Source organism: Balaenoptera physalus, assembly GCF_965194825.1.
Source record: "Balaenoptera physalus genome assembly, chromosome: 3".
Taxonomy (NCBI): Eukaryota; Metazoa; Chordata; class Mammalia; order Artiodactyla; family Balaenopteridae; genus Balaenoptera; species Balaenoptera physalus.
The window spans coordinates 145,825,687-145,837,110 of NC_138890.1; the positions used below are offsets into that span (position 1 = coordinate 145,825,687).

Here is an 11,424-nt window from a genome sequence, read left to right on the forward strand (position 1 = left end):
CTGGGAGGATTCTGGAGCTATCCTCCAGCCACTACAGCTGCTTCTCATTTGCAAACAGCCCCTCAGTCATCACGTATTTTGCAAAACACACACCAACCAGTCAGGAGTATGACGGAAAGCAGTACCAGTTCATTCTACAGAGTGTCCTGTGACACACATGGAGCCTCTGCAAGTAAAACGCGGGCGAGTCTTGTTGGCAAGGTCCCTCCTGGCTGTAGGGCTAGACTCAGGGCCATCACAGTGATCACGCTCTTATCCATCAGCTGCAAGAAAACCTCTGGATTGATGGGAAGCATCAGGGGTTACGGGTTGACAACCTGGGTTCATGTCCTGGCTGTGCCTGTTTCCTCTTTGCTAAGTCATCAGCTCTTGACTACCCAGTGGGGCAAGGGTTACAAGATCAAACAAGATCATTTCTCTAAAAGTGCTTTGAAAAGTGCAGTGGTTCAACAAAGCAAATCAATTTATTTTGGGGGGATCATCTTCATCCCCATCAAAGCAGGCTGTGGTGTCTAAAAAATGATTTTTATATTTTAAGATGCATCTCTCACTGAAAAAATTATTCTAACGTGAACAGTCATTTTTGTTATGGGATACAAATAGAAGGAGCTTCTAGAAAACTGTGGTAAAAACTGGAGTTCTAGTTGACGTTCCTTAGAAATTCATTCTAACCCACTGAGTAGTTATTTTACCTTTTAAAAGGGATTTATTTTACTTTTTGTAAAATGTAGGAAATATGTAGCAACAAACAGCATGTAGTCACGTAAACATATACCTATTTTTGGACCCTACTGCAAACTGATATAAGTCAATTTGGCTGCCTGGTTTTTAGGATCTTTTATTAAATCATGGTAGCCTCCAACAAGTCAAGATAGGTGGTAACTATCTGCTTTTCAGCCACGTTGTACACTACAATGAAAGCAAATTCTAGGCCAAATTCTGCCACATATACGAACAATTCATGGGCAAAAAGGAAGTTGCAAAAATTCTCAAATAACTTACTCTTTTAACATCCCTGTTTGTTCTTTTAGGAACTCCAAAGCACTGCATGAGAGACAATCCACCACATCTGGTCATTGTCTTGCTGTGTACACAGCTGAACTACATTTTCCGACCTCCTTACAGTTAGGTTGAGGCCCTGTGACCACGTTCTGGCCCGACACATAAACATCTCCCACACAAGCCTTCTTTCTTTTTACCTTCCATGACACCTTGGAGGCCCATTTTAAAGATGGTGGGAACTTCCCTGGTGGCTCAGTGGTTAAGAATCAGCCTGCCAATGCAGGGGACATGGGTTTGATCCCTGGTCTGGGTAGATCTAAGCTCGTGCAACTAAGCCTGTGCACCACAACTACTGAGCCTGTGCTCTAGAGCCCGCGAGCCACAACTACGGAGCCTGCGTGCCCTAGAGCCTGCGTGCCGCAACTACTGAGTCCACATGCTGCAACTACTGAAGCCCGCGTGCCTAGAGCCCCTGCTCCACGACAAGAGAAGCCACCACAGTGAGAAGCCCGTGCACCGCAACAAAGAGTAGCCCCCTCTCGCTGCAACTAGAGAAAGCTTGCACGCAGCAACAAAGACCCAATGCAGCCAAAAATAAAAAAATAAAATAATTTTAAAAATTTAAAAATTAAAATAAAAAAATAAAGATGGTGGCATTACAAGGTGAAGGTAATAAAGGTAGAGTGACTCAGGTTTTCAAGTCACCCTTTGGAGAAGGGCAGCCCAGGAGAGCTGCCCAACAAGAAACGTTCACTTCGGACTTGGAGTAAATGAAAAATAAATCTTATGTCAAGCCACTGAGATTTAGAGTTGTTTGTTACAGCTGCAAGCACCTTGCTGAGGCAGATGTGTCAGTGTTCTAATGGCGGGATCAGCAAATCATCCGGAGTGATCAGGCAAAGGAATCTACCGTTAAGTGAGGAGGATACAGGATTGAATGGAGCTCTGGCCCAATGCCAAAGCAGCTTGATTGTTGGGCTTGCTGAATTGTTACTCTTTGTCCATGCAAAAATAGAGGGGCATGTACAATCTTTCTAGCCAATCATATATTTCACCAATGAAAACATTATTTCTAGCATAATTTGTTTGTGCTAATTAACAAACCCTCTAGCCTGGATTTTTGATAGCATCATTTGAAATATCTTCCCAGCCACCTTTGAGAGCAGACATCACAGTAAAGTTCTTCAAGTGGTAACTAACCAGCCCTGGAGTGTAGACTCCTGGCCAGCACAGAGGTGAATTCAAAATATTTAACCACTGGTATGACACAGCCACCAAGACATTAAAAAAAGATGTAAACTCTTATGCCAGAGCGGTACCTTCTATCCTGGATTACTTCAAATGTTAATTAAGCACCCTTAGGGTAGAGATTAAAGTAATTCACACCATGACTGTTTATACTGAAGTATTTAAAAAATAAATTACAAGCAAACAAGAGTCTAATTCACAGCCGTCATCCAGTTTATTTACATCTCTGCTCACTCTAAGAATTACCAGCAAAGGATCATGGGACCTATTCCTAAGTGTAAGATTAGATCAATAAAATTAGCTATCTGTCCAAGGAAGGCTTTAAACTCAGGTTGTATTTAAGTATTATGTTTCCAACTGCCCAGATGTTACAGAAAAGTGCCTGCTGATACAACTCCTTTTGCACAATGTAAACCATTAACTGGCTAATATAAACTTGTTGCATCAAGAAAAATAAATAGCATTAACACTGCATTAAATCTGATTCGGGATTTTGGGTGCCCTGTCAGCAAACACAAGTGTTAAGATTTAAATTGCTCAGGATTTGCAGAGTCAGACAAAGAAAGAATCTTTAAGTGTCTTTAGGGGGATGGGGAGGAAGAGACTGGAAAAGAGATCAAAGCTTCAGAAAGTGTGTCCTTGGTTGGTCTGGTTGGTTAAGGTAATAATAATTAGTGTGAGTATTATTAGATAGTAACATCCCATCTTTGTGTAACACTTCAGTTCTTTCAAAGCACTAGTCTGCTTTATTTCCTTTGATTCTTAAAATAAGCTGGTGGGGTTATCTGGGGTAAGTGGGGTTTTGTTACCGCTCTGGAAGTGCACGAATCATTAATAAGAAAAGGAAGAGCCATGAGAGCCCAGTCTCTATCTTTCTAGGTCACTGGTAGTGGCTCATAAATTACTCCAAACTGAGGATCAACAAGCAGACCCTGACCATTTCTTAGCTCTCTAACTTCATGGAGATTTTCCCAGACTCCCAGTCACATGTCAGTCTGGAAAATTCTCTTTCAGGAACAGCTGCTCCTCACCGCCAACACCCTACAAAACCTCCACATGACAATTACCAGACAAAAATTGTCCATCACCCTTGGGGATACTGTTTCTCAAAAGAATCTACTCAAGCAAGACCGCAAACCTCACAGCCACATTTCCAAACCCCAAATCAAGGCATGTGGTTGACCAAAGAGTCTTTCTGATTTGTCAATTTATCTAAAAAATTGTACAACTCAGTCAAATGAAAATTATGTTATCCATCATACATTAGCATGTACAGGAAAGGATAAAAGTACATGAACTCATAAGTGTCTACGTTAATTATTCTGATGCCTGGAAATACACACATTCTTCTCCCACCCACACCCCCTTCCAGATTAAACAATCCCAACTTCATAAACATTGCCTTCAAGCTTCAGGCTTCTAATCCTTTTTTAATGCCTTGGTGTATGTATTACCTCATTTAATCCTTAAATGGTAGGTTCTTTCCTTATCCTATTTTTACAGACAAGGAAACCCAGGTTTACAGAGCTAATATAACTAGCCCTATGTCACCAAGTAACTAATAATAATAATTTTTTAAAAAGTGTCAGAACTTGAACCCAAATTTGTCGAATAGCAGAGTCTGTGCTTTCACCCAAGCCTTCCGGCTCAGCCAGGAGAAACCTGCCTGAAAGAAGGAGCTGCGTGGGAGCGGGGGTGGAATGGGCCTGGGGGAGATGAGGGGGAGGGGCTGGTCATATACAGCCTGGCTTCTTGTTAATGCTACCGAAGTGTGTCCCCCCGTGTGCAGCCATCTCTCAATGACGGGGTTACTGGGAAAGAGGGTGAGTAGAAGCAGGACCTGCCCAGAAGAGATGTCCTTCAGGGGCCTTCAGAGGACCTCAAGTCCCGAATCCAACCTTCGGAAACCCGGCAGAGAGTCTAAACACTGGGGTTGTTTTGGCTGAAATACAGATGCTTGCTGTCGAAGTGGAGACTGTCGGGGTACCGGAGACTACCTGGGGTGGAGGCAGGGAGGCTATGGGAGGAGCCCAAGTTCTCCTCCGTCACGTCCCTAAGTGTGGACTGCGAACCACATGCACCAAGTGACCTGAGGTTCTTGTTTAAAAAAGCAGATGTCTGGGATGCACTCCAAAAATTCTTATCCACATCGAATTTCAGCAGTGACTCGCCTGGGTCAGAAGTCTAAGATTCGCTCTGTGCCAGCTCTGGAAACTGCGCCCTCTGCTGGCAGCAATTTGATTTGATTTTTTTCACCTGAGTCTCTCTCTGCCCCCAGGCCCAGACCCCCATCCCATGAGATCGGGGTTCTTCAAAGAAGCAAATGTCTTCCAGTTCATTTCAGGAGGCTGGAGCACACTTTGGGGTCCTTCTTCAAAACGACGGTTCACAACCAATGCAATCAAAGATGGGTTTGGGGGGTTTCTCCTACAAACTGCCATTTAGTCTCTGCAGTATCTCCTCACCCTTTCCCTTTTTTATCCCTGAAATAGCAGGTGCACTTCTAATACCTGCAACTTGCTGTGACCAAAACAAGTGGCAAGGGTCTTGACCAGCTCAAAAGATTCTCTGTTGCAATCAAGATATCACGTCACTCATTTAGTCCGTCGGGAGAAATACAGTCCTGCTTGCCTAGTGGGTCAGGTAGGAGAAGACAGGAGCTCCCCAGGATAACACTGCAGGAGTTGAGATCCCACCTCCACCTCAGACGCCTGAGTCCCTGTTTTCCAGAAATCTAGCTCTGGTTCACTGGACCACTTCTGAGCTACAGTAACCCATGAACAGATGGACAACTACTCCCAAAAGAATTCTAAGGTTATTAAAGCCCTGGGCTCAGGGAAGCAACAAAAAGCAAAAACAAAAACAAAACCGAAAAGAGAAACACCACTCAATTCCTTTCTGGTCAAGTCACTCTCCCATGAGAAAGAATTCTGAGAAAAAAGTACTGCCTCGTGTACACACATTTACTCCTGACCGTGACCTCTCTGTCCCTTTACCTCATAGAGAATCAAAGGAAAGAGAAAGAGAAAGAGAGGCAGGGGCTTCTTTATAAGGATAAGGTATGATGTGGAAACAAATAGGAGGGCAGGAGGGCTGATGGAAGGAAGGATCAGAGGGAAATATTTCTGCTATGGTGCCAGAACTGCATAGGACACTAGTAGTTAGGTGCTGGGGAGAAATATATATAATCCCCCTTAGGGTGTTTGTCGCTCCAGTTTTCATCAAGAAGCAAGACAATCTGGATCAGCCTTGTGGAGGAGTAGGGTTGGTTGGAAAGGGAGGGCTGACATCCGGAAGAGCTGAGCCCCCCCAGATTACATGCTTTGGGAAAGGGACTTGGGTGAGAGCTTTAAGTGAGGACATAACCAGTCTCTTGTGAATTTCAGGTTATCCCGGGTGGGGGAAGTAGAAGAGGATGACCCCTGACCTTTGCTTGACCCTTTAGCCATTCAGCCTCACACTAGGAGCAGCAGAAACCACCTAGAGGCGCATGTATTCCCCACCAGCAACCGACAAGGCACACTGCCCTTGCACTAACTCTGCGCTGCTCCTCCAGGCTTTTGGTTTTTTTTCTTTCTGAGTTTCCCTGGATCTTTGTTTTAGTCCACTTTTTCAGATAGAGAAACGCTGAGGGAAAAGTGGAAAGGAAAAGATTACAGACCTCTGCATCTCCCCCCGAAAATGACTGCGGATCTCCAGTCCTCCAGGGGAAAACCTTGAATTCTGAACCCTGACCTGACCTTGTCCCACTGACCCTGGGACCTCAGGCAGCCGGAAAGGCAGAGGAAAGGCAGAGGAAAGGCAGGGCCCTCGCGCAGCCCTCCAGCACCTCTCTCTGTGCCAGAGAGTTAAGCTAACACCGCAAGTTACCAATCTGCCTGTGGGAACACACGTGGCTTGATGCATGCTGGTCCCAGCAGATGTGTCTGGATTTCCTTGTCCCTCCCCCCCGCCCTACATCAGAGGCACAACAGTCCTCTCTGCATGTCCTGGTGAGACTCTGGGTAAGGGAAGAACTGGCGACCACTCAAGGGGGTCTGGGTACTAGTCCCAGCTCAGTTTCTGATGTTATCTTGGGCAAGTCCCTTGGTCACGCTCAGCCCAGCTGTACAATAGGGTGTTTCACTTCCTGCCAGGTCTGTGATTTGAATTTGGGAGCCCCTCCCCCTCCGTGCCTTCATCCAGGGGGAAGACGCCCTCCCTGAGGGGTTGCACACCTCTCCTAACCGGGCTGCTAAGGACTCCTTTCTGCTCCTGAATATCAGAGCCTGCGTTCCCATTCAGGCTCTTACTAGTTGGGTGACCCTGGGTGAGATATTTAATTTCTCTAAGCCACAATTTCCTCTTCAGTTAAACAGGGGTAATAATAGCACCCATCTCGCAGACCTGTTGGGTTGATTAAATAAATCAGTATGTGTCAAGTTCTTAGGACAGTATAGAAAGCAATTAATTAATGTTCCTTATTTAATTTGACTTAACTTGCAAACTGTTCTTTCTTGTGAGTCTCAGCCAATGCAGAGGTTTCTTTATTAACGCTCAGTGACAGAGGAGTAGCTATCTTGGGGTGGAGGGAAAGGTTGTCTATGTTGGACCCAAAGGAGACTCATAATTGAAGCTGCTGATTGGTTTTTTCTCACCAGAAGTAGATGGGAATGGGAAATATTCAGGTGGATTTTGAATCCAAGACTTCTCCAATAAAGCCGAACTTGTCAAAGGGAGATTTAGGAGTGTGGGGAGAAAGACAGGGTCATCCAAATAAAACAGGACTGTTGCAGTACACCTTAGGGGGTAGCCATGCTACCTACAAAGCACTGCACACAAATCAATTTCTATTGAGAAAACAAGGTACAAAGAAACTCCTGTATGGATACTTGCAGGATCTGCTGGTGTCTGGGGAAGATTATAAATCAGCCGGCTGCTGTTCACATCAGAGCCAAATGGGGCACATTCAGTCTTTAATCTGGACCAATTCTCCGGATCAAAAACTAATCTTTCCAAGGGTTGTAAATGAGCCCAGGAGGATATTTGCCCCCAAAGTGTATGAAGTAGCTGTCATTTTAATCTGAGCAGCCTTCCAACCTGAAAGCCAGTGTCTGGATAAAATTATAAAGTAATGAAAAACTCTCCTAGGCTGAACCTAGTCCAAACACTCCTTTTACCTCAAATTTGATATATTTAATGTGCTAAAATATTTAAAATGTAGAGTTTCCACTATCAAAACCCTATCTATGCTTCAAATAAAACCAAAGAGACCAACATGGCATATTCATGGCATGAATAACAGAATGAAACCCCGGATGAACCAGGTAGGAAATATTTGTAGGAGAGGAACTACAGAAAATAAGAAAGGAAATATGGTGAACCATATGAGCAGTTTTTACACAGCAGGCTTTTGTGAAATACTTTTTTAAAAAATTCTGCTTAAACGAATTGAAATCTATCCTTAAAAGAACACTACATACACTGCTCACGCTTAAGAACTACAGGTATAACTATGCATTGTTCAAAAATTGTGACTAGATGGTTTTATGTAAATAAACCCACAGAATGCAGATGATCACGTGTGGGTATCTTAAGGAGGAAAGTTAGAAAGAAGCCCTTCATTGAAATCCTTGAAGACGTGTGTCTGTGTGCATGTAGGAAAGAAACAATTTAATATAATATCACCTGGGACTGCTGCTATTTTCTCCAAAGTGAATGGTCAGTGGGATTAGAATAGCTCATAATTTAAGTGTGCTTCAGATTATAATAACAACTGTAAATTTCAAGGCAGGTAGCAAGGCGCAGGTGATAATAGATACAGCTTGAAGAGTGAAGGCATCTTCCAGAGCAGAAAGGCAACAAGTCATATTTCCAAGTGGAGAGATCCTGGAGCAGCGAAAATATTTAAGCAGCCATATGGGAACCTGCCAAGATTATTTTCTTTGCCCTCTGATAAATTTCCCCTGTTTGTCTCTTTCTTATGGCAACATTATTTGTGAAGACAAACTGTGCTTTCTGCAAAGTTTTGCAGACTGCATTCAAATAAAGTTATATTGTTTTCCATTGTTCATACGATGTAATTACTACCATAAGACAACCCCGCTTGCAAAGTAAACGAAGAAAACCAGATTTTTCAGAATTCTCAGTATAGTCTCAGCAAAGAGGAATAAAAATCATTATCCGAGAAACAATGTTTAGAACTTTCTTGCTTAGAATGTTCTACTTTGAATAACCTCACCACACAGGCCAAAGCAAAGTAGGCAAAAACACAGTAAGACTTTCTACCTGTGTCACTAGAGAAAATGCAAGCTAGTGTGTTTCGAGTTCTCAGCAGTTCACTGTAATAGCCCACAACGCTGTACATCTTTGTTTAAATCGCAGAGCAAAGACAGGAGCTCAAAACACGGTAAAAATTAACCCATTGGGTGCTCCTTTCAGAGAAAACGGCCCCAGAGTGGAAGAGAATCCTAACAGCAGAGGACACATCCCTACGTAGAGCGTGGGAAGGACTGGAGATGGGCAGAGGGTACACAAGGCAAATCTTCAGACACTTAACAGGAAATCGCTGGGCTCTGAACAATATGAATTCAATAAGCTGTTTAGAGACACAGGAGAAGCTGTTTGACTTTTCTTGCACAGTTGCAATCCTTGTAATTGAGACAGCATGATCGCTGCCCCAACTCTCAGCTCTCTGTGGTCAAATACAGAGCCCTCCACCTCCACTGTGTCTGGAAAATAGATCATTGTTTTAACAAACAAATATCCCTGGAACCGCCTGGGCTGGGAGGGGGAGGGCGAGGCTGGCGTCCTTTCTCGGCTCTGGGCAGAGAAGAACCCAGTTCAGTGCCGCTGGTCAGGGGTGAGAGAGGCGGTGCGTTGCCCGCTTTGGGTCCTCGCTAGAGACGGGGACCTGGGCGCTCCGGACGTGATGCTCCCGGGAGCACCGAGAGCATTACCTGGTTTTCTGAGAGCTGCTCTGAGCGGCACAGCGCCGGGTGCGAGGCTGGAAGCCAGGAGCAAGAGCCGGAGCAAGACGCCTCGGGTTAAATCCATTTCACCGCGGGCGCCTGCGAAGTTTCACCAAGTCCTGGGCGCACAGGGAAAGGGCGTCTCCTGAGATACGTCGTGGGACGCGGCCCTCGCGGATCCCCTGACCGAGGTGAGGAGGCGAAGGGCTGAGGGAGCTGGACCAGGAACCACGGAGGAGTCCAAGGAGGCAGGACAGCAGCCGGGAGGTCCGCGTGCGGGAGTGAAGCGGGCTTCGAGCAGCAGGGCTTCTCGGGCGGGGTGGGGGCGGGGAGGGCGGGGATGGGGGCGGCGAGGGAAGCCGACGGGGAGGGACTGGCTGGCCGCGGGAGAGAGGGAGGGAGGGAGGCTCGACCGACCCGGGGATGGAATTACAATCGAGTGGAAGTGAGAGGGGCAGGCCCTGAGACAATTTACTCTTCGCCCACCTCTAGGGCAGACAGCCCGCGCATCACCCCTCTAGCGGCCCCCAGCGCAGCCCTTCCCGGCTGGTGACCTAGATTGGGGCGCTAGGAGGGGCCGACTTCAACCGCTAGAGACGCAGGGCAGGATTTAGGTGACTGCGAGTCCAGGACCCTCTGCCTTGGTCCTGATCCTGAAATCTTGCGGCGCCTCCCGCTCCCCTGGTATACCCTCCTCCGGCCGCGCCCCTCTGGGTCGCTTCCACCTTCCTCGGGTACTTTACCCAACACCTCCAAAGGTTGCTCTAGCCGGTCCACCGCACTAGGAGTAAGGCGGACAGCAGAGGGAGGAGGAGAGGGTCTGTGATTTGCAGTGGGGGGCGGGGGGGGGGAGGGTGCGTAGGAGGAAGAGGGGGCGGGGCCGGCCAGGACAGAGGCGCTAAGAAGATAAATGGGATTTAAGGCGCGCAGATGGGCAGCTGAAGCCTGCCACTCTGCTGGAAACGCCGGGTGGAGATTAGGGCCCGGCACGGGGAAGCGTGGTGCCCTCCCGGCAGAGGAAGGCAACTTGAGACCCTCCAGGGGAGGAGATGAAGCTCTGGGTTAAGCCTGGCTTTGCGGGGTGGGGGGGGTGGGGAGGGGGGAAGGAAGCGAGCTCGAGCCCCCTGGCAGACCGAGAAGACCCGGCTGGGAGGGGGCGCGCGCCGACCGGGCTGCGGCTGGAGGCCGACGGGTAGTCCTGGCCACTGATTCTGACACCAGGGTTCCCAGATCGGCTAGCTGGCCCGAAAAAGACCCCTTCTCCTCCGGATTTGCTGCCCGAGAACTCAGTAAAATGCGCCTGTTGCCGGGTTTCCAGGTGGCGCTGCTAGAGGGGAGACCCGGGGACTCAAGTCCCGTTGCACACCTGAGTGCTGATCTTCAAGCCAACGAGACGAGAAGGCAGATACAATAAATAAACCAAGAGGGAATAAACCTTGAGGGAAACGCAACCCTCGCCAGTTCCTGGGGAAACATCAAAGGCCCTAGGAAGTACCCCGCAGAGGGAGCTGAGGTCGCTGGCCTGCGGGGACTTCGTGCCGGCCCGGCCCCACCTGGCAGCGTGGCAGAGGCTCCTGGCGTCCTGGCCCTTCACTGTTAACCTGGGTTTGGGGACCCGGAGGGAACAATGTTGACCAATGTATCTCCCTCCACCCCGCACCCCCCAAAGATTTCTACTCCTCTTTTAGGAATGAAGTATCCCCCCTGGCTAGAAGGTTTGTACTGAGCCAGATCTAAGAATAGGTTCCCTTCTGTGTTGGCATTCTCAGGTGTGCAGCTCTCCATAAAGAAATTCAAAGTCATGAGTCTTTGAAAGTCTTAGATGTGACACCAGAGCTTGTCCTTTTACACGGAGCTGGAGGAGAAAAGTCTTACAGACTGTGCTGTTCACTTCCAAGTTGATAACAAACCCATGTCCAGGAGACCGGCCATGTGACTGTCCCCAAGGCTACTAGTCTCAAAGGTAGCAGAATCCTAGACCCTTAGGATCAGAGCCCCTAGAGGTCAACTAGGCCCCGCCTCCATTCTACACAGGAATCTGCCTTCCACATCCTTGGCTTGAACTCCACCTGTGACAAAGAGTATCTACGTTACCATCAGCCCAGAAGTTGTTGGATAGCTCTTTTTATGAGAAAGGGATTTCTTATATCAGACCTCAGGTGGCACCCAGAACCAAGTAACTGTTACCATGAAGACACCTCCCATGTTGGTGCTGTGGTCTTTC

At 47.4% G+C, this 11,424-nt stretch overlaps 1 protein-coding gene across 1 annotated transcript in view; it reads right to left on the reverse strand.

Annotated features, from left to right (window-relative positions):
* Positions 1-9,472, reverse strand: part of EGFLAM (EGF like, fibronectin type III and laminin G domains) — a 163,946-nt gene extending 154,474 nt beyond the window's left edge. The window contains exon 1 of the mRNA XM_082453703.1: positions 9,189-9,472. Coding sequence (XP_082309829.1) covers positions 9,189-9,285 — 97 coding nt within the window. The 5' untranslated portion in view covers positions 9,286-9,472. The remainder of the gene's footprint in view (positions 1-9,188) is intronic.
* Positions 9,473-11,424: the final 1,952 nt, after the last annotated feature.